The 23612-nt window shown below is 41.6% G+C and overlaps 1 protein-coding gene across 1 annotated transcript; it reads right to left on the bottom strand.

Moving 5' to 3' along the window:
* Positions 1–1201: 1201 nt before the first annotated feature.
* RPS4X (ribosomal protein S4 X-linked) lies at positions 1202–6695 on the bottom strand. The gene is made up of 7 exons (XM_047092578.1): positions 6633–6695; positions 5549–5626; positions 4873–5053; positions 4392–4489; positions 2842–3013; positions 1930–2087; positions 1202–1365 (listed from the first exon to the last, which is right to left on the bottom strand). The coding sequence occupies exons 1-7, from the start codon at positions 6633–6635 to the stop codon at positions 1264–1266; spliced, it is 792 nt and encodes a 263-aa protein (XP_046948534.1). The 5' UTR covers positions 6636–6695; the 3' UTR covers positions 1202–1263.
* Positions 6696–23612: the final 16917 nt, after the last annotated feature.

The following is a 23612-nucleotide window of genomic DNA, read 5'->3' as shown; positions in this document are numbered from 1 at the left end:
TCTGTGGGGCCAAATTGGCGTGGTAGATTCCTGGGGCATCCCTCCTTTAGCTGATTCAGACCTTGCTTAGTTCAACAAGATCAGTTTTCTGCAGCTCCTGACTCCAAGCCCAGGACCTAGCCAGGGGTGGAGGTACTGCAAACCACAGATCTTCAGTGAGCCTCCTTGTCAGACCACAGACCTGGGCACCAGGGAGGGCCATTACACGTGCCCAGTAAAACATGCAGTGATCTTACACAGGCTCATGAGGTTTCAGATGATGTCCAAATTGTTTTTTCCCCCAAACCTGTCACAGTGGGATTTGGTAAGCTTGAATGTGACATGAGGTTAAAAGTGATAGATTCAGCAGTTGTCTGTAGGGTAGTTGGTGGTTCTTAACACAAGGCAATTTTGCTCCGTAAGAGGGACTGTCTGTATCTGGAGTCATTTTGTAATCGCAACCGGGTAGAAGGGGGAGGCAGGCTCCAACATGCTGTGGTCAGACACCAGGGATGCTGTTCAACATCCCACCAATACACAGGACAGCCACCTACAAGTTACCTGGTCTAGAAGTATTAAAATTGAGAAGCCCAGCAATAGGAGGTAGAGATTTTTTAATTTTTTAAAAAAAATCTTTATTTTTGAGAGACAGAGTGTGAGCGGGGGAGGAGCAGAGAGGGAGACACAGAATCCAAAGCAGGCTCCAGGCTGTCAGCACAGAGCCCACAGATGTGGGGCTAGAACTCAAAGAGCATGAGATCATGACCCGAGCTAAAGTCAGCCACTTAACCGCTACTCATCTGCCTCATGTTATGTTTTCTTCTGTAACTTATTTTTTATAATTTACATCCAAGTTAGCATATGGTGCAACAATGATTTCAGGAGCAGATTCTTTAAGCCCCTTACCCATCTAGCCCACCCCCCCTTTTTAAGGGGAGAGTCAATAGGACAGATGAGTTCCTGGCCAACACTCGGTGTGTGGGGGGTCGTCCCCCCTGGCTCTCTCCACTCCTGGGCTAGCTACTGTTCTTTCTTTGTCAAGTCTGGTATGTTCTCCCTCCCACCACCCTAGCCCAGCCTAAGGAAAGACACAGGAAGATCTACATCACAGAATGCCTAAGGCTGACTGAGTCAACCTGCTTTTTATAAGTAAAATAGGGAAGCTGTAAATTAAAACGAAAGTCCACAACCAAACCACAACATACACCGAAGAGACAATTTATCATGTTGTATCAATCTTTAATTATGTATAAAGACTTCCAATCACATCACCTAGGGACCATTTTACCCACTGCTCTGTTTAGCTGCCAGTCTCTTGTCTCTCTCTTCAGCAATGGTGAGGCGGATGCCCTTTCCACGGGGAAGAGAAATCCATGGTTTATTGCCCTGGAGGAGAAAACAAGGAGAATCAGAAACCACCGCACACTAACTCCATCAGCAGCTTGGCATCCACTACCTTTGTCATCTCATTTAAAGAAAACAGAAACCTGAGAGCATTTAACAACAGTCAGACACTTTTTAGATGCTGGTTTATCAGAAACACCCAGTGCTTGGGCTGCAGAGGCCACTTTATTAAACTCACTGCTCATACATGTAGATGTAAACTATAATATCCTTCGTAATTAAGGACTTAGAAGTACTGAAGTAGTGACCAAGGCCGACTGCTTGTTTCCCCCCAAAAAACTCCACAGGCACAAACTGAAGAATGTAAGTATAAGGCATATTCATTCCCTTACTGGCCAGTTTTCAACCAAGGTGATCAGGTCCCCTGATGATTTTGTGACACTTAAAAAGCATAGGCTTGCCCCAGCCCTGCTTGGTATAATCCCCATCCCAGAAGAGGATTTACACCAGGATCAGTAGAGCCAGCCAGGAGCCAGGCGCTACAGTCCCAGCAGTACCTGCATTTAACTAGTTTTCCTGGACTAGGGAAGGGAGACCCAAACTTACCTTGCCAATAACAAAAATGTTGGAAAGCCGGGTGGCAAAGCTGTTGCCATTGGCATCTTTCACATGAACCACATCAAAAGAACCAGGGTGTCTCTCTCTGTTGGTGATCACACCAATTCTTCCCAGATTAGCACCTCCGGTCACCATACACAGATTACCTAGGTGGAAGAAACAATCTGCTTAGAGCCAGGCACCATGCAAACTCATAACCTAATGTGATGGATGGCAAGAGATAGGCCTAAACAAAATCAGTCCTTTTTCCCATTTGAATTTACTTCTATTCTATGGATAGGTTACCCAAGCAGGGACTATCAGGGCTCTCCCAAGATTTGCCCCACCAAAACCACCTCGCCAGGTCCTCACCATGTCTTGCTACTGTTCCTCCAAAGCCCAATGCTCTGCGAGTTACAGACAGACTTTGAGGATGATGACAGCATTACTAAGGGCTGTATCATAATTAGGCTGGCTGCTATTCAGTCATCTTCCTGCCTAGCCCTCAAGCCATTTCCATAGATAGGGGAGCTTTTTTGAGACCTCTACAGATCTGAGAATGTGCCTTACAACAGACTCCCTCTCAGCCATCCAGAATATTCTGAGCATTTGGGCCTCTGGAAGTAAACATACTATATACCTGGGTGTTGGAGAAGTTCTCCAGTTAAGGTTTTTTACACATCCCCCGCACATTTCTTAAAACTTTTGAGCTGCCCCCTTCCCAATCCCTTACTACATCAAAAGACCTTTCTCCTTGGTTGCTTATCAGAATCACCTAAGAGGGTTCAAAACAAAACCCTGTACCCAGGCCCAGTGCAAGTCATAATGCTTTATTAAGCTTCCATTATAGGGAGAGAAAAGCAAAGAACAGTGCTTATACCTGGGCTTAAAGAGAATGCCCAGATAACAGAAGCTGCTTACCAGTATCAAACTTGATGAAATCAGTAATCTTTCCAGTCTCCAAATCAATCTGAATGGTGTCATTCACCTTGATGAGGGGATCAGGATAGCGAATGGTGCGAGCATCATGGGTCACCAGATGAGGGATTCCTTTTGTTCCCACAAAGATCTTTCTCACTTTGCACAACTTATACTGGAAACACACAGGAGTTAGCCACATTTAGTTTAGTTCACATGCGCCAAGCTCTAGAACCTATGAAACAGTAAACTCATAGCTGCTAACCCAACCCAGAACATGAAACAGTAACCTCTATTTTGCCCAGAAGGTATGAAACAGTATGAAACAGTAACCTTGTTCTGCGAATGTATTAAACAGTAACATATGAAACAGTAACTTCTAACTTCCTAGTTCACATGCGCCACATGAAACAGTAACTTCAAATGGCAATTGACAGCCGAAGGCAACAGCCTTACATAGGAATGGCCATTTGCCAAACTGCAGAATGGTGATCTTGACTTCGTACCCACCATAAATTTTCCTTACTGTCCCTCTCTAGGGCAGTTTTCCTGTTATGTTTTCCTTGTACCACTCCAGGTTACAGTCCAAGGCACTGAAGGCCCCACAACAAGGGTGACTCCCTACTGAGTGGACTGATCAGCCTTTCCCCAGGCTGCTTAAGCCTCACAGGCCCCCTGAATTCTTGCAACTCACCCTCATCAGCTCCCTAACAAGTGCCTCTTAATGCCTCCTTCCAAAACACAATTGCTTTGTCTCACAAACTGCAATTGTATTACCAGTTCACCTAATCAACAAATATTTCACACGAAGGGTTTCAACGTTGAATTTTCACTCCAGGGCCTCCTCAAAGTAAATCAAATCACCTTGATGCCACTGGACATGCCCTCCAGCCTGCTGATAACAAGGCAGCTAAGCAAATTAGGGGTTGAATCACCCAATTGAATTAACCTTCATTTATAGCCAATAATTTAAGGAGCCTTAAAACTTTGCATAAAACCACTACAACAAACTGGATTAAATAATCAATGTCTGTAATCTTTTTTTGGATCTCAAACAAATGCCCCAAGGATTATCAGTCTCCTCCATTAACACCTTTCCTCTCTGCAGGGTAAAGCTAGACCCACCAAATGGAGACATGACACAGGGCCAATCAGGTTGGACTAGTATTGGTTTTCTGGTCCCTTATACTTAAAGGACCCTTACTTCAAGCACTAATAAATGTTCCTAGAAATCCCTTTCCTTGCCTCTAAAGCCAAAGTTAAACTGGAATTTATTTTTGCCACAAAAAAGACAATCTGTTAAAAATGTTAACTTCAAACAGGGATCAGTAGGTACCCAGCAATGAACTGTGATACAGCTATTAGTAAGACTTTTACTAACATGACATAAAATTGCACATACAATAGAACCCCACCAACCTGTTAACTGGCTGTTTTCAGGTATACGACCGCAAGCAATCTTAATCCACCTACCTCACTGCAATGGACCAGACCATATACTTAATTCAGGCTCTAACTTCGTACTGAAGACCCAGCCTGCTTAGAACACTCACTTTGGCCTCCTCAGGTGTGATCCGATGAACAGCAAAGCGACCCTTGGTGTCATAGATCAGGCGGAAATTCTCCCCAGTCTTGTCAATGCTGATGACATCTGATATTGGAACAGTTTAAGGTTACTATACAGCCCTACTACGCCATGCTGAGTGTTACCACAACACTCTAAGAAAAAACTCCCCATATGCTTCCCATTTCAAATACTAACAAGAACTCCTAAGGTTAATGATGATGGCTAGCTAATCTTTTAAAACCCTGTCTTTAGGACATATAAAATTTAAGGTTAACTAAAATTTGGTTTTGAGAAAGGATTCCTGATTCTTTGCAGCCCCACACTATGTTAGTAAAAACTGAAGGGGAAGGGCATGCTTTATTTCTGTGACTGATAAAAGCCCACCAATATTAAATACAACGGCCACTTTGGAGAGGAAGATCAAGCAAAAGGAGCCACCACCAAGTGCCCACCACTTAATCACTTACCCATAAAACCAGCAGGGTAGGTTATATCGGTTCGGACCTTGCCATCAATCTTAATAAAACGCTGCATACAGATCTTCTTTACTTCATCTCCTGTTAGGGCATACTTAAGTCTGTTCCTTAGGAAAATGATGAGAGGGAGACACTCTCTCAACTTATGGGGACCAGTAGATGGACGAGGGGCCTGTAAAATGATCAAAAAAAATGATCTTCAACTATTGTTGGGATTCACTCAAACTCACTTCCTATGTCCCGAGACCATCAACTAGACACCAGACTATCCATCACCGCCCCCCCCCGCCCAGTGTGGGCAAACGAGAGGTGTCCCAAACTTGTAAAACTATTCCAGAACTTAAACCTTTATTGCATGTTTCCTCTTTACAGGACCAGGCCCATTAAGAACATTTGAATTAGGAGTCCATGTGAGTGTACTATGTCATTACGTGGAACAGAGGCGGCAGAGTTATTAAGGAGTCAGGCAGGGTGCAATTAAGGTAGCACAAGGTCTTCAAAAACGGGGAGACAAGAATACTCTTCCCGTAGTCCTGTCCCCAAATAACTCCTGGATATAGTAATCAGGAATGCCTGGTACATAAAGGAGTATAAAATAGGTCCTCTGGACATGTCAACTATATCTCCCTAACACTGGACAAAAGAAAGTCTCCCTTAAGATACTTACAAACACACCGGTCAGCTTATCCAGCATCCAATGCTTTGGAGCTGCTACCCGCTTCAGATGTTTCTTGGGACCACGAGCCTGAAGGAGAATTTCAGGGTTTTAGATTTCAGTGCTGTTAAAATGGTTACAGGTTTTTTCAAGAACAGTTATAACTTCTTGGAAGAATGGAGTCTAAGTTTCCCCCTTCAGAAAAATGTGGAGTGTTAAGCGTAGGGCCGTGCCAGAAGGCAGAGAAGTAAATGCATAGTTATCTAGCAAATACTATAGGCTCCATAAACTGCACCCACCCCTCTCACTGTATAGAGAACACTAATTACTATCTTTGAGAACTGTTCTATGTATTTTCATATTACTGCTTAGAAGTGTCTGCTGCTTGAGGCTGTTTCTTCTAAGAAACCTTTCTGGCGAAATGGTCAGGGGTTGGACCTTGTGGCACAGAGCCAGCCAGCAACAGAAATGGACAAGAACCCAATCTGTGCTTCTACTTGCTAATCAAATAGAAAAGTTTTTCCATCATAACCGCCTGGTGTGTGTCTGATGCGAGATTAACCTGCCCTCTGCAGAACCACGTGCCAACAGCTGCTCCCTCGTACTCTAAGGCCAAAAGCAGAGAGCCGCTTTCACTTTAGAATGAGGAAGCTTCTCAACGCTGTGTACAGATGCTTACCCGGCCACACTACGCCAAGTCAAGCCATGCCAAAAAAAACAAGGACGAAGAAAACGCTTCTCCTCCTGGCGCCCACCCGCCCTGCCCCGGGCCCATCATCTGTGCCCGTCTTGTCCACCCGCGGCTCCGGCCTGAGAAAGCCGTTCTTCCCGTGGCCGTAGGATCCGTGATCGGGCGTTGGCCGTGCCAGAGACCGAGGCCTTCCCGCCAGTGGCACCGACTCCCCCCACCCCCGCCCCACTTCCTCCGGGGCCGACGTTCGCCCTCGCCCTCGAGCTCGCCTGGGCCAACCCGCTGGCTGCAGCCCCTTCCCCTCCATCCGGCCACCCTCTGCGGGAACCCTGGAGTCCCACGTAGCCCAGGCCCCGGGAGGATGGAAGCTGATGGGCCCAAGAGCTCGCGAGGAAGCCACCTTACCATGGCTGCGCTAGGCACGAAAAGAGGACCGCCTCTTTCCGGTACGCGAGAAAAGAGGGTTGGAGGCTGCGCGCGCCGGAGCCTCAAAACGCTCCGCCCAGTTCCGTCCTTTCCGGGCGCCCGGGGAGTCTATCTTGCCACCTGCTGGTGGGAGGTCATAGGGCCGAAGCTCGAAGCTGGTGCAGTTTTCTCTTTTCCTGCCGCGGTCCCAACCAGTATTTGCTGAGCGCCTCTTCTGATTCCATGTTAGCTGCTGGAAACACAAGATGCGCTCGACGTGTTCCCTTGACTTCGAGGACGGCTACTTGAAGTCCCACATACACACAATTGTATAATCAGAATATATTTTGATAGAGATTTAATATTCTTTTTTAAAATGTTTATTTATTTTTGATGGGGCGCCTGGGTGGCGCAGTCGGTTAAGCGTCCGACTTCAGCCAGGTCACGATCTCGCGGTCCGTGAGTTCGAGCCCCGCGTCAGGCTCTGGGCTGATGGCTCAGAGCCTGGAGCCTGTTTCCGATTCTGTGTCTCCCTCTCTCTCTGCCCCTCCCCTGTTCATGCTCTGTCTCTCTCTGTCCCAAAAATAAATAAACGTTGAAAAAAAAAATTTAAAATGTTTATTTATTTTTGAGAGAGAGAGAGGGAGAGGGGCGAGGGAGGGGGGGAACAGAGGATCCAAAGCCGGCTCTAAGCTGACAGCAGGGAGCCCCATGCAAGGCTGTTACTAAGTTAACTTTGTAACAACCAGGGCTGTTGTTACAAAGTTAACTTTGTAGCAGCCTCATCCCATACTAAGTTAACTTAGTAACCGTGAGATCATGACCTGAGCAGAAGTTCAACTCTCAACCGACTGAGCCACCCAGGCATCCCTAATATTAATTCTTAAGCATATTTTGTCTGTCCTCTTTCCCGAGTACCTTTGAGCCAGCCAAACTGCCCATACTGTAAGTTGGGAAGAACCAACATTTTTATTTCCTCTTGCTTCTCACAGATGGCCAAAGGGGTGGAGTGAAGGGGACAGGAGGGTAGGATCCTTGCTTGAACCTTGGCGCCTTGCTCCTAACTTCCTGTACCACACGTTTGGCACTTACAAAGTCTCAAGGGAAGAGAGGAGACATCGGAGACCATCTGATCATGTAACTAAAACTTAGATTTTATCGTACTACTTTCCTACTTTGAAACTGCCCTTGGCCCTCCTGCCTGGTCTCTCAAGTCCCTCTGCCTGTTACCTGCCACCTACTGCGCCTGGACACCCATTGCTCCCTTCCCCCATCCTAAACCTCAAAGTTTAAGCCACTCCAAACAACATACTCCTCTCAGAAAGCTCCCTCTTGGGGCGCCTGGGTGGCGCAGTCGGTTGAGCGTCCGACTTCAGCTCAGGTCACGATCTTGCGGTCCCTGAGTTCGAGCCCCGCGTCGGGCTCTGGGCTGATGGCTCAGAGCCTGGAGCCTGCTTCCGATTCTGTGTCTCCTTCTCTCTCTGCCCCTCCCCCCTTCATGCTCTGTCTCTCTCTGTCTCAAAAATAAATAAACGTTAAAAAAAATTTAAAAAAAAAGAAAGCTCCCTCTTTCAAGCCTCTTGCCTGTGGACCTGATGATTCCTCAGTTTGGAGCTGCCATGGAACAGCCCAATCCCCTTTCTAGGAATCTAATCCCACTCCTCAACCTTGGGGATATATACAGCTCTAGTCTCTCTGGCTGCATGAGCCTGCGAGCCCCCTCAGGCAGGGTCAATCCCACATTCTTCCACCCCAGAGCCCTTTGTTCAAACTCAAAGGCAGCACTTAACACAATGGGTTGCAATGACTGGTGTCCTTGTCTGTCCTCCATTAGACTGAGCATCTCCATAATCTCCATAACAAAGATGGCCCTAATCCATCTGGGCAAGCCCTTTGCCACCTGAGGGAGAGCTTGGCGCTGTGTCTAGCACTTGGTAAATACTTGTTGAATGAATAAATTGAGTCAACATACCACCCATTGTACTGAGTCTTTTTTTTTTTTTTTAGTTTATTTATTTTGAGAGAGAGAGAGAAAGAGAGAGAGAGAATGCTTGAGCAGTGGAGGGGCAGAGAGGGAGAGAGAGAATCCCAAGCTGGCTCTGCACAGTCAGTGCGGAGTCCAATTTGGGGCTCGAACTCATGAACTGTGAGATCATGTCCTAAGCTGTAATCAAGAGTCAGACGCTTAACTGACTGCGCCACCCAGGCACCCCTTGCCAAGTCTTACTATACTATCCCTGAGAGTCTCCAGCCTGTGCCTGGACTCCTGCCATGGTGTCAAGCTCATTGCTCAGGAGGTCCCATTTTACATGTCTCTGCTCTACCCTCCACTCTACCCCTCAGCAGTCTGCAGAGTTAGGGTTAGGGGGAAAAAAAAATGTTGCCTCTTCTCAACCAGACAGTGTGAACTAGGAAGGCAGGGACTCTTCTTTGTCTAAAACTAGGCCCCATAGTAAAGTATGCTATGAAGGATTATTGGAAAGAAGGGACAGTTGATTAGAGGTAGGGATTAGAGAGAGGGAAAGTGATGAGACAGTAAATGGAAGGTTTTCTGTCCGAGGATACTGGGGGGATAGGGTGCAGCCAACAGAAATGATGGGAGTTGATTTGGGAGTGAGGAATAACCATAGGAATTGCAGCCAGAGAGGATAGGAGAGACGGGGGGGGGGGGGGGGGGGGAGGGGAGGCCTAGATCTGCAGATTTTACTTAATCAATATCACACAGCCAGTTAGGGGTGGGGGGTGGGGGTGGGGAGCTGGTCTCTTGCATCCCAGGTCAGCAGGTTTGTTTGCTTTTGTACCACAGCTTGTCAAAGGACTTGAGGGAATCAAAGTGCCTTTTTCAGTATACAGGTTATTTTTCCCTCTGTCAATTTGTATTTATGCACAAAGACACTCTAACAACAATGAAGGGAATTTGGAAAGAGCTTAAGAAAATCACAAATAGCACCTCCCCAAACCCCCTAAACACATCATCTGTATTCATTTGCTCCTTTTCCTGTTCTCATTCCGATCTGTTTGTGTGCATGCATACTTTTACGTAATTTTAGTCCTAGCATACAGACCACTTTGCATTCTGCTTTTATTATATAATAAATACCTTCTGAGTTGCTACATAATCTTCATAATTATTATTTTAACAGCTGCATCATATTCCAATAAATGGATGTCCCATAATTAATAAAAGTTCTCTATGGCTGAACATTAAGTTTCTTGCACTTTTTCTTTATTGTGAATACCACTGTATAGTGAACTGTTTCCTTCATAAGCTTTTTCCTTCAGTCGAATGATATCCTCAGAATAAATCCATTTCTTCACCCAACATTTACTGAGTGCCTACTCTGTGTCAAGCTCAGTATTACCAACCTGGGATGCAGGGATGATTAAGATCTAGTTCCAGCTCTCAAGGAATTCACACTACAATGAGAGAGGAAAACTGGGAGGAGGGGACAGAAAACCTGGAGAAGCTCATCAGAGAAAAGATCGTAGTGAGACAGTCTGGAACACAGAGGGCTGCTAAATCTTGGACTTTAGCCTGTAGGTGTACAATGGGGGACCGTTGAAAGATTTGAAGGACAGAGTCAACTTTGTATTTCAGAAAGATAACTCTGACTGCCCCCTACAGAATGGCTTGAAGGAAGTGTGAGTGGCTTGGAGGAGATGGGTTAGGGCTATTTTCAATGATATAAGCAAGAAACAGAAGAGTGAGACCCATGTCTGTGACTGGGGGGAGGGGCGGAGGAAAAGGGGATAGATTCAAAAGACAGTGCATGCAAATGGGAGTATTGACAGAATCTGATGAAAAAGATGAATGTGCAGGAGTGAGGGACAAAGAGGTAATTAGGATGACTCCCAGGTTTCTGGCTTGGTGACTCAGTGGTACATTTGCTGGGAAAAAGGAGGAGGCATTTTTGGTGTGAGATGCATGGTGAGGAGGGGGGACATCAGACTGGAGATGTCTTATAGACACAGGTCTGAGCTCAGGTGTATGATCTGGCCTGGAGACTCACATTTGGGAGAATCTGTGCATCTGTCCATGGGAATGGTTTGGCAGTAAGTGTTGGAGGGGGGAGCAACTATGCTAAGAGTCTGAACACTGCAGTAGTGTATGTGTATTGCCAAAAACATTTCTCAGAAGATCCTTGCAATTATACTCGTGCCAGCCTGGTAATTACTTATTTTTAACATTTACTGATGTGATTGTTTTAATTTGCACTTAAAAAAATCACTTGTGAGGTTGAACGTTTTGCCATATGCTTACTTACTCATTCCATTTCCTCTTATGTGAAGTATCTGCCCATTTATCTTTGGGGGGCATGTTTTTCTGATGGGTTTGCATGAGTGTTTTATAAAACACAGAAGTTTATCTTTTGTCATATTTGAGGCAGATATTTTTACCAGATGGTTATTTTCTTTTTGGTTATATTTTTCTATGTACAAATTTTCATAATTTTATGTAACTAAATCTATTGAACTTTTCTCTTGCAATTTCTTGTCAGTTCAAAGCTTAGAAGGTTAGCAGTTCAAAGATCTGCTAAATACTCAATCCTATTTAATAGCATATATTTAATTATTGACTTGGAGTTTACAAAGATAAATAGAATAAATAAAAAATTCTATTTTTCCACAAATGGCTAGACAATTTTCTCGCTACAATATATTGAATGATCTTTCTCTTTTCTATTGTGTTGTAAGAACAGTGTTAGCATTAAATGAAGTCATATATAGTATGTGGTTCTATTTCTATAAGTATGAGCATGGGAGATGGAGTCTATGGTGAGCACAGAGACAGGCATTCCCAGTATCCTGTCCCAGAATGCCAGAGTGAAGGGACGCATATGCGTGGTTCATGGTCATAAGTCATTCTGAGTAGAGCAGTCCAAACCCCTCACTCCCTGTCTTAAAGAGTAGCTCTCATGCTTCATATTCCCTGATCAACTAATTGCAGCAATCAACCAACAGCCCGGCCTACGCCATTTCTCACATTGATGGGACATAGTGAGGCAGAGTGAAAAGGGCACAATTTGAATCTGTCTCTGTGTGCCCTAGAGCAAGTGGCTTCACTTCTCTGAATCACAGGTTCCTTATCAGAAAACAGGGATAACAATCTTTACTCTTCAGTTTGTTTTAAGGGTCAGAGATGGTGTATCAAGTGCATAGAACACAGTAGTGACTCAATCAGTGAATTAGTACTTCAATTCTCTCCTGACCACTTCTGGCTACTCCCTTCTTAAATTTATTTTTTAAGCATCTTTGTTGAGGAATAATTGACATATGATGAAGGACACATCTCTAAAGTATACAGTTTGACAAATTTTGACCAATGTGTATACCCAATGAAACCATCACCACAACTAAGATAAAGGAACATGTTCATCACCCCCTCATGTCCCTTTCTAATACCTCACTCCAACCCCTCTCCCTGCATTCCCAGGCAGTTACTGATCTGCTTTCAGTCACTATTGATTAATTTGCATTTTATAGAATTTTCAAGAAGCAGAAATCTTAAAGTATGTACTCTTTTTGTCTAACATCTTTCATTCAACATAATTATTTTGAGATTCATCCATGTTGTTACATGTATTAATAGTTTATTCTTTTTATTGTTTAGTAGTACTTTGTTGTGTGATATACCACAATAAGCTCATCCATTCACCTATGGATAGACCTTTGGGTTGTTTCCAGTTTGGGGTGATTACAAATAAAGCTGCTGTAAGCATTTCTGTACAAGTCTTTATGGACAAATATTTTCATTTCTCTTGGCAAATACCTGTGAGTGGAATGGCTAAGTCATATGGTAGATGTATATTTAACTTAATTTTTTAATGTTTATTTTGAGAGAGATAGCACAAGTGGGGGAGGGGCAGAGAGCAGGGGATACAGGATCCAAAGCAGGTTCCACACTGACAGCAGCAAGCCCCATGCGGGGCTTGAACTCATGAACCGTGAGATCATGACCTGAACCGAAGTCAGATGCTCAACTGACTGAGTCACCCAGGAGCCCCGATGTATATTTAACTGAAAAAAAATTGCCAGGTGTGCATGGGTGACTCAGTGGATTGAGTATCTGGCTCTTGGTTTAGGCTTGGTTCATGATCTCACAGTTTGTGGGTTTGAGACCCATATTGGGCTCTGTGCTGACAGTGGGGGGCCTGCTTGGAATTCTCTCTCTCCCTCTCTCTGTCCCTCCCCCCATCTCCCTCAAAATAAATAAACTTAAAAAAATTGCCAGATGGTTGTATTATTTTACATTCTCATTAGCAGTGTTTGAGAGTTCTAGTTGCTCCACATATTAAGATCATTCTTTTTTTTTTTTAATTTAATTTCCGTATTGTGGAAAATATATACAACATAAAATTTACCATTTTGGTCACTTTTTAAAAGTTTACTTATTTTGAGAGAGAGAGTGCACGTGCATGAATGGGGGAGGGTCAAAGGCAGAGGGAGAGAGAAAGAGAGAGAGAGAGAGAGAGAGAGAGAATCACAAATCCCGATTGGGGTTAAATCTCACAAAATGTGAGATAATGACCTGAGCAGAAATCTAGAGGCAGACTCTTAACTGACTGAACCACGCAGGTGTCCCCATTTTGGCCATTTTTAAGTGTACAATGAAGTGGCATTAAGTACATTCACAGTGTTGTGCAACCATCACCACTAATCATTTTCAGAATTTTTTCATCTTTCTGAGAGAAACTCCATACATTAAACAATTGTTCCTCTTTCCCTTCTGCCCCCAGTGCCTGGTAACCTCTATCCAACTTTCTGTCTCTGTGAGTTTGCCTACTCTAGGTATCTTATGTAAGTGGCATCATAAGACATTTGTCCTTTTCTATCTGGCTTATTTTACTTAGCATAGTATTTTCAAGTTTCATCCATGTTGTAGTATGTCTCATATTTTCATTCTTTTTGAACTCTGAATAATATTCCATTGCATGCATATACCACAGTTAGTTTATCTATTCATCTGTTGATGGACACTAGTGTTTTTTCCATCTTTTGGCTATTGTGAATACTGGTGCACTGAACATTGGTGTGCAAGTATCTGCTGAAATCCTCTCTTTCATTTCTTTTGGGTCTATACCTAGAAGTGGAATTGCTGGACCATATGGTAATTCTCCGCTTGACTTTTGGGGAATTGCCAAATTGTTTTCCACAGTGGCTGCACCATTTTACACTCCCAGCATCAATGTGCAAGGGTTTCCAAATCTCCCTATGTCCTCACCAACACCTATTATTTTCCATTAAAAAAAATCCAGCCATCATAATGGATGAGAAGTGGTATCTCATGGGGGTTTTGATTTGCAGTTCCTTAATGATTAGTGGTGTTGAGCATCTTTTCATGTGCTTATTGCCCATTTGTATACATTCTTTGGAGAAATATCCATGCAAGTGCTTTGCCTATTTTTGAATTGGGTTGTTTGCTTTGTTGTTGTTGAGTTGTAAAAGTTCCTTATGTATTCTGAATACTTAGAGGCCTGTGATTTGCAAATATATTCCCCCATTCTGTGGGTTGTATTTTTATTGTCCTGAGTCCTTTGATACACAAATATTTTTAATTTTGATGAAGTACAATTTATCTGTTTTTTCTTTTGTTGCCTGTCAAGGTCAGTCTTATTAATTTTTCCATCCTAACATATGTATACTGGTATATCATTGTGGCTTTATTTTGCATTTCTCTGATAGCTAATGATGCTCAATATCTTGCCATCCATTTATCTTTTTTGCTGAAATATCTGGTCAAATGTCTTGCCTATTTTCCACACATGAGTTGTTTATTTTCTTATTGTATTTAAGTGTTCTTTATATATTCTGGATGAAAAATTCTTTATCAGATATGTGATTTGCAAATATTTTCTTCAAGTCTGTGGTTGATTTGTCTTTTCATTTTTTAAACAGTGTCTTTAAAAAAACACAAGAACTTAATTACAATGAAGTCCAGTTTAACAATGGTTTTTTCTTTTCTTTTTTCTCAGTTTATTTATTTTGAGAGAGAGACAGAGAATCCCAAAGAGGGGCTTGATCCCACCAACTGTGAAATCCTGACCTGAGCTGAAACTGAGTCAGATGCTGACCAACTGAGCCACCCAGGCACCCTATCAATTGTTTTTTCTTGCACAGATTGTGCTTTGGTATTGTATCTAAGAAATCTTTGTCTAACCAAAAATCAGATTTTCTCCTATGATTTCTTCTAGAAATTTAATATTTTTAGGTTTTACATTTCAGTTTATGATCCATTTTGTTAATTGCTTATGGATATCCAACTGTTTCAGAACTTGTTGAAAAGATAATTCCCTTTGGTCACTTCTGGCTACTTCCTCACCAAACTTAAAAAAAAAAATTCTTGGGACACCAGGGTGGCTTGTTGGCTCAGGTCAAAAATCACTATTGTGAGATAGAGAGCCCTGTGTAGGTCTCAGTGCAGAGCGTGGAGCCTGCTTGGAATTCTTTCTCTACCTCTCTGTCCCTCCCCCACTCACATGTGCGTGCTCTTCTCAATAAATAAATAAATAAATAGATAAATAAATACACTTAAAAAAACACATTCTTTCTAATCACTTAAGTCACAGATAAATACATTCACCTTGTAAAATATAAAATCATTTTGACCACTTTTAATCCAATCATGCTTTCCCCAACACTCCCCACCGATAACTCTAACAACATCTATTTGAAGTGTATCTTTCTAGATCTTTTTCTACATACACTCACACACACACACACACACACACACACACAATATTGTATGTTTTGTTTTGTTTAGATAGGCTCATCCTATATGTATCATTCTGAATCTAGCTTTTTCTTACATAACCAGCCCTCTCACAGATCTTTTCATGCTAGCACATAGAGATCTACTTCATTTTCTTTACCTGCTTCATAGTATCCCTTAGTGCCACTATAACTTACTTTGTTTCACCCTTGTTTTATTGATGGCTATTTAGGTGGTTTCTATCATTTTTCTACTTCTCTAAACAATGCTGTAGATGAATATCCCTAAATACGCTTTTGCTGCACATGTGTTTCCCTAGGTAGATACTGAGAAGTGGAATTTATTCAACAAATATCTATATAACACTTATTATGTGCTAAGCACTCTTATTATGTGCTAAATGCTTTGCATATGTAGACTCAATCCTCACAACAGCCCCATGTTTTCATCCTTCTTCTACAAGTGAGGAAACCAAGGCACAGAGAGGTCGAACAACTTCTCAAAGGTCACACATCTAGTCAGTAGCAGGGAGGGTCAGGATTTGAATTCAGATCATTTGGATCCAGAGTTCAGTTTGCAGGGTCACAGGACATGGGTATCTTTAATTTCACTTTTATTTTAATGTTTATTTATTTTGGGGGGGAGAGAGAGGAGGGACTGAATCTCCAAGCAGGCTCCTAATTGTCAGCGCAAGAGCCCAACTCGGTGCTCAAACTCAATGAACTATGGGATCATGACCTGAGGAAATCAAGAGTGAGGCACTTAACCGACTGAGCCACCCAGGCACTGCTCAGTGGTTTCCAGTTTGGAACTTTTAGGAATAAAGCTGTTAGGAACATTTGTGTACAGGTTTTTATGTGAACCTAAGTTTTCATTTCTCTGAGGCAAATGCCCAAGACTGCACTTGCTGGGTTGTATGGTAAGTACATGTTTACTTTGATTTAAACTGCCCTGGGGCGCCTGAGTGGCTCAGTCGGTTAAGCGTCTGACTTCAGCTCAGGTCACGATCTCGCGGTCTGTGAGTTCGAGCCCCGCGTCAGGCTCTGGGCTGATGGCTCAGAGCCTGGAGCCTGCTTCCGATTCTGTGTCTCCCTCTCTCTCTGCCCCTCCCCCGTTCATGCTCTGTCTCTCTCTGTCCCAAAAATAAATAAACACTAAAAAAGTTAAAAAAAAAATAAACTGCCCTATTCCTTGCCACAGTGCTTGTATCATTTTACATTCTCACCATTAGTATGTGAGTGATCTAGTTTCTCTGCATCCTTGTCAGCATCTGGTGTTGTCACTGTTTTTTATTTTAGCCATTCTGATATGAGTGTGTATCTCATTGTATTTTGAATTTACCTTTCCCTAATAGCTAAGTGATGTTGAACATTGTTTCATAATGCTTATTAGCCACCTGAATATCCTTTCCAGTGAAATGTGTGTGCATGTCTTTTGTCTATTTTCTAATTGGATTATTTGTAATTTTACTGTTGAGTTTGGAGTATTCTTTACATATGCTAGTTCTGAGAGCACTTAATGTATTCTAGATACTATTCCTTTACCAAATTTGTGGTTTGGAAGTATTTTCTTCCAGTCTGTAGCTTGTGTTTTCATACTCTTTTACATAGGCTTTCATAGAGCAAAAGTTTTGTAATTTCACAAAGTTGAATGTATCAATTTTTCCTTTTATAGATAATGCCTTTTGGTGTCAAGTTTAAGAATTCTTCACCCAGCCCAGGTTTTGAGGATTTTCTTCCATATGTTTTTCTAAAAGTTTTGTAGTTTGTTTTGTTATTAAATCAGTTTTGATTTTGAATTACTTTTCGTATATGATGTGAGGTTTAGGGTTTTTTTTTTTTTTTTGCTTATGGATGTCCATTTGCTCCAGCAGCATTCTTTGAGAAGGCTGTCTCTCCTCCTTTAAACTACTTTTGAAATTTTGTCAAAAACAATTTGGTCGGGGGCGCCTGGGTGACTCACCTGGTTGAGCATCTGACTTCGGCTCAGGTCATGATCTTGAAGTTCCTGAGTTTGAGCCCCACATCGGGCCTGTTGCTGTCAGTGCAGAGCCCACTTTGGATCCTCTGTCCCCCTTCTATGTGCCCCTCCTCTGCTTGTGCTCTCTCAAAAATAAACATTTAAATAATAATAATAATAATTTGGTCAGATTTGTATGAGTCCATTTCTGGCTTCTCTATTCTGTTCCACTGACCTCTTTCCACCAGTATTATCTTCACTGCTGTAGCTACAGAGTAAGCTTTAACATTGATTGGAGTGATTCTTCCCACTTTATTCTTCTTTAACAAAATTGTTTTAGCCAGTCTAGTTCCTTTGCCCTTCTATATAGACTTTGGTATGTCTATAACAAACTTGCTGAGATTTTGATAGAAATTGCAGTAAATTTGTAGATTCAATTAGGTGTTCTATGATTTCTTTCATCAGTATTTTGTAATTTTTAGATGAAGATCCTGACCAGGGTTTATACTAATTATATATATAAATATATATATGTAAATATATACTTAGTGAGGCATCTGGCTGGCTCAGTCAGTAGAGCATGCAACTCTTGACCTCGGGGTTGTGAGTTTGAGCCCCAAGTTGGGTATAGAAATTATTTAATAATAAAATCTTTGGGGCATTCACTTTTGAACGCCCCTTCTCTGTGAAGAGATCTTTCATACCATTCTTCCTTTCTGATCTTATACTCTAATAAACTTTTTCCTGCTACTCAAAAAAGTAAAATCTTAAAAAAATAAAATATATATTTAGTGATGATAAGTGGCATCACGTCTTAAATTTTGGTTTCCATATGTTCGTTACTAGTATACCAAAATGTGACGGCTTTTTGTGTGTTGGTCTTATTTCCTTTGGACTTCTTGAACTCATTTATTAGTTCTAGGAGTGGTTTATAGATTTCTTGGGATTTGCTATGTGGATGATCATATCATCTGCAAAGAGGAAAAGTTTTCTTTCTTTCTTCCTGATCTATATATTTTTTTTTCTGCCTTACTGTAGGGAGCAGGACTTCCAGTGCCACATTAAATAAGAATGATGAATGTATTTCCTTGTCTTACTGCCAGTCCTAGAGAGAAAGCATTTAGTTTTTCTCCAGTAAGCATGATGGTAGCTGTAGGGTTTTTTGGAGATACTCTTTATGAGATTGAGGAAATTCCCCTTTACTCCTATGTACCAAGAGTTTGTTGTTGTTGTTCTAATGATTTGGTATTGTCTCTTGTCAAGTGCTTTTTCTGCATTAACTGATATGATCATATATTTTTTTCTTCTTTAGTCTGTGGATATGGTAAATTGTGTTGATTGAGGTTAAATTTCTGTTTAGAATTTTTGCATCTAAGCCCAGGAGAGATATTGGTCTGTAATTTTCCTCTTTTGTGTGTTGTCTTTGTCTGGTTTTGATATCAGAGCAATACTTGAGAGGTGGCTCTTCCTGTTATTTTTGGGAAGACGTTGTGTAAAATTGGTGTTAATTCTTCTTTGAACATTTCATATAATTCTCCAGTGAAAAAAATTTGGGCCTAAAGATTCCTGGGAGCTCTTTAATTACACAAATTCAATCTCTTTAATGGTTGTAGGACTATTCAGATTACCTATTTCATCTTGGTAGAGTTTTGTAGGCTTGTGGATTTTGAGGAGTTGGTCCATTTCTTGTACACTGAATTTATGAGCATGTAGTTATTTGCAGTATTCTCTTATCCCTTTAATAGCTGCAGAATCAGTAGTGCCATCCCCTGTTTCATTTCTGATTTGGTAATTTGTGTTTTCTCTTTTTATTTGTGTCAGTCTTGCTAGAGTTTTGCCAATTTTATTGACTTTTTTTCTGAAGAACCAGCTTTTATTTCATTGATTTTTTTCCCCATTGTTTTTCTGTTTTCAATTCCACTGATTGCTCCTTCCATCTTTATTTCTGTCTTCTTGGTTTGGGTTTATTTTGCTCTTCTTTTTCTTGCTTCTTGAGGTAGGTATGTAGACTACTGGTTTGAGATTTTTCCTCTCTTTCTAATGTAAGTATTTGGTGCTATACATTTCCTTGTCTGCTTTTGCTGCATGCTGCACATTTCAACATACCATATTCTCATTTTCACCCAGTTCAATATATATATATATATATATATATATATATATATATATACACACACACACACACACACACACACATATATATGTATTTAAATTTCCTTTTTGATTTGTTTTTAATTTTTTTAATGTTTTCTGAACCAGGGATTATTTAGAAGTATGCTTTGTAGTTCCCAAGTGTTTGGAGATTCTACTCTTATCTTTATTTTGTCGACTTCTGGTTTGATTCCATTATTGCCAAGAACATAATCTGTAATGACTTCAGTTCTTTTACATTTGTTTTTAATTAATTCATTCATTTTTTGTTTTTTTTTTTAAGTAGGTTTCACACCCAGCATGGAGCCCAATGTGGGGTTCAAACTCGTGACCCTGAGATCAAGACCTGACCTGAGATCAAGACTTGGATGCTTCACCGACTGAGCCAACCCGGCACCCCAGTTCTTTTACATTTCTTAATGTTTGTTTTATAACCTAGAATACAGCCTGCCTTGGCCAATGTTCCACAAGTTATTTTAAAAGAATATGTATTCTTCTGTCATTGGATGAAGTGTTTTATAAATGTCAATTAGATCCTCTCAGTTAATGTTGCTGTTGAGAGCTTCTATAACTTTGCTGAATTTGTCTCGTTGTTCTGTCAATTGCTGAGAGAAGATGTTGAACTCTGCAACTTTAATTGCAGATCTATTTTTCCTGCAGCACTCTGTGTTTGCTTCCTGTATTTTGAAGCTTTGTTGTTGGTGCATTCACATTTAGGATTGCTATGTTTCTTGGTGAATTGATCCTTTTACCATTATGTGATGTCCCTCCTTGTCCTTAGTAATTTTCTTTGCTCTGAAGTCTCCTTTGTCTGATACAAATATAATCACTTCTGTTTTTTGAAAAATTAATGTTTACATGATGCATCTTTTTTTCATTCTTTTACTTTCTTTTTTAATTTTTTAATTTTTTTAGAAAAAGAGAGAGTACACGAGCAGGGGAGAGAGGCTGAGGGGGAGAGAGAGAGAGACAGAGACAGAGAGACAGAGAGAATCTTAAGCAGGTTCCACACTCAGCACAGAGTATAATGTGGTGCTCGATCCCATGACCTTGGGATCATGACCTGAGCCGAAATCAAGAGATGGATGCTCAACTGACCGAGTCCCCCAGGCACCCATGTTAGGAGATTCTTTTTTTTTTTTAATGTTTATTTATTTATTTTTGAGAGAAAGAGAGAGAGAGAGAGAGACAGAGAGACAGAGAGCATGAGCTCAAGTGAATGAGCAGGGTAGGGGCAGAGAGAGAGGGAGACAGAGAATCCCAAGCAGGCTCTACGCTGTCAGCACAGAGCCCGATGCAGGGCTCAAACTCACAAACCATGAGATCATGACCTGATCTCACAAACCATAAGATCATGACCTGAGCTGAAATCAAGAGTTGGTCACTTAACCGACTGAGCTACCCAGGCGCCCCAGAAGACTCTTAATCCCGTTTCCATCTTCTACTTTAGCAGGCAGTACCTTGTTTAGGTTTAGTACTTTTGTTTGGGTATACCTCTGTGGGTTGTGGTTCCAGTGACAGTTTAGTTTTCCAACCCCTATTTTGGTCTGCTTCATTTTTCTGTTGTCCCTGGGGCTTCTGCTTAATCACCACGGGGGCTGTCTGCAGGGGCAGAAGGTGCTTCCCTGAGCTGCTAGCTTTTTGCTGGGTGATCTTCTGGGGGAGGGGAAGGTTGTTGAAGCCCCTGGGCCTGGGTTTCCTTATGCCCCTTGGGTGGAGGGTAGGGAGATACAGGGCTTTGTTCCTGCTACTGCTGCAGGCAAACAAGCTGCCTGTGGGTGTGCCAGTTCTGGAATGGGGATTGAGATCGCCCAGGGCTTTGTGGCTGTAAGCAGACTGGACCGCCTTCTGGGACTTTGGCTGTGGAGCCAGGCTTAGGTCCTCCTAGTAGGTGTCCAGTCCATGTGTGTGAATATGTGTGTGTGTGTGTGTGTGTGTGTGTGTGACCATTGGTTTGGTGGTTTTGGGCTGCAGGCTTCTTTGGCATCCAGTCTAGGGATGTACAGAAGATAAAAGGAAAACTGAAGAGGCATGATAACTAGACTTATCATGGTGACCATTTTGTAGTGTATATAAGATGTCAAATCACTATGTTATACACCTGAAACTAATATTATTTTGTATGTCAACCATGCTTCAATAAAAAATACATTCTCGGGGCACATGTCTGGCTTAGTCAGAGGAGCATGAGACTCTTGATGTTGAGGTCATGAGTTTGAGCCCCATATTGGGTGTACAAATTACTTACATAAATAAACAAAATAATATATATATGTGTGTGTATATATATATATATATATATATATATATATTCTTTCATACCAGCAAAAGAAAGAGGAGGAGGAGGAGCAGGAGGTAGAGAAGGAGAAGGAGAAAGAAAACTGAAGAAAGTCACCACATTATTGTTCCTCAAGTCCTGAAGTTCCTAGCTAGTCCACCTTCTTTCCTGTTTTCAGAAGACTTTCATCATTGTCTGTTGAATCATTTCTAGGGTAGTTGTAATGGAAGGAGAGGAACAGGGGAAAGTGAGTCAATATCATCACATTCTGGAACCAGAAGTCCCCTAGTGTAGTTTTGAAATACATTTCTTTTAGTATGAGTGATTCTGAGTATCTTCTGATAAGTTTTTCTTTAAAAAATATTTTTAAAAATCTTTATTAATTTTTGAGAGAAAGGGAGAAAGCATGAACAAAGGAGGGGCAGACAGAGGGAGACACAGAACTCGAAGCAGGCTGTAGGCTCTGAGCTGTCAACATAGAGCCTGACGTGGGGCTAGAACTCATGAAAGATCATGACCTGAGCTGAAGTCGGATGTTTAACCAACTGAGCCATCCAGGCACCCCATATCTTCTAAGTTTTAAAGCCATTTTAATTTTTTTTTATGTATTTCATTTTGATATTATTTGTTGATACTATTTCCTCCATTCATATAGTTGCTGTGTTTGAGGTATTGATTTGTAAGAGTTGTTTTCAATATTCACTAGGAGTTGCAGATATGTTCCCCAGCTTATTGTTTATCCTCTGATTTTTCCTTGTTTTTAAGTTTATTTTTATTTATTTTGAAGAGAGTGAGCATGAGTGGGGGAGGGGCAGAGAGAGAGAGGGAGAGAGAGAATCCCAAGCAGGCTCTGCGCTCATAGCTGGATCTCCAGAACCTTGAGATCATGACCTGAGCCGAAATCAAGAGTTGGATTCTTAACCGGCTGAGCCACCCAGATGCCCTATGATTTTGCCTTTTTAATGATATTTTTTTGCCATACAGTTTTAAAAAAATGTAGATGAGGGGCGCCTGGGTGGAGCCTACTTCAAATTCTGTGTCTCCTTCTCTCTCTGCCCCTCCCCCACTTACACTCTGTCTCTCTCTCTCTCAAAAATAATAAACATTTTTAAAAAACGTTTAAAAATGTAGTTGAATGAATGTATCAGTCTCTTCCATAGTTTCTGGGTTTTGTGTCATTCTTGGGAAGGTCTCCTGATGTCAATATTTTCTTTTGAAATCCTCTCATTTTCTTCTAGTACTTTTATAGTTTCATTTTTTAAATTTTTAAATCTTTGCTCTATTTGGAATTCACTTTGATGTAAAGTGTGAGGTAGTGTATCTAGTTGTCCCAAGGCATTTATTGAATAGTCCACCACTTCCTGTCTACTTTGAAATGCTGTCTTCAAAAAAATTGTGGTAAAAAGCATATGGCATAAAATTCATCATATTAACCTTTTTAAACTTTATTTTTTAATGTTTATTTATTTATTTTTGAGAGAGAGAGAGAGAGAGAGAGAGAACACATGTAGAGGAGGGGCAGAGAAAGAGAGGGGGACACAAAATCCGAAGCAGGCTCCAGGCTCTGACCTGAAAGCAAGCAGCGAGCGCGATGTGGGACTTGAACTCACGAACTATGAGACCATGACCTGAGCTAAGTTGGATGCTCAACTGACTGAGTCACCCAGGTGCCCCCATATTAACCCTTTTTAAATGTATAGTTCAGTAGTGTTAAGTTATTCACATTGTTGTGCAGTAGATTTCTAGAACTTTCTTACCGTGCAAAAATGAAACTCATTGAACAACAACTCCCCATTGAAATGCTACCTTTTTATCATAGACTAATTTCCTGTCTTTGTCACTTCTTGCCTCAACCACTGTAACAGCCTTCTAGCATCACCAT

Source organism: Lynx rufus, unplaced genomic scaffold (genome assembly GCF_022079265.1).
Source record: "Lynx rufus isolate CCGP_SWC_20201006 ecotype Redwood Valley unplaced genomic scaffold, mLynRuf1.p SCAF_30, whole genome shotgun sequence".
In the NCBI taxonomy this organism is placed as follows: Eukaryota; Metazoa; Chordata; class Mammalia; order Carnivora; family Felidae; genus Lynx; species Lynx rufus.
This window is presented reverse-complemented; position numbering and strand designations above follow the sequence as displayed.

Bases quoted from the DNA above. Each gene is read 5' to 3' on its own strand.
- RPS4X (XM_047092578.1), bottom strand. The intron at 4,490-4,872 runs GTAAGTGATTAA...TTCCAATATCAG, and splicing joins CTACCCTGCTGGTTTTATGG to ATGTCATCAGCATTGACAAG. The intron at 2,088-2,841 runs GTAAGCAGCTTC...TCTTCCACCTAG, and splicing joins TTTCATCAAGTTTGATACTG to GTAATCTGTGTATGGTGACC.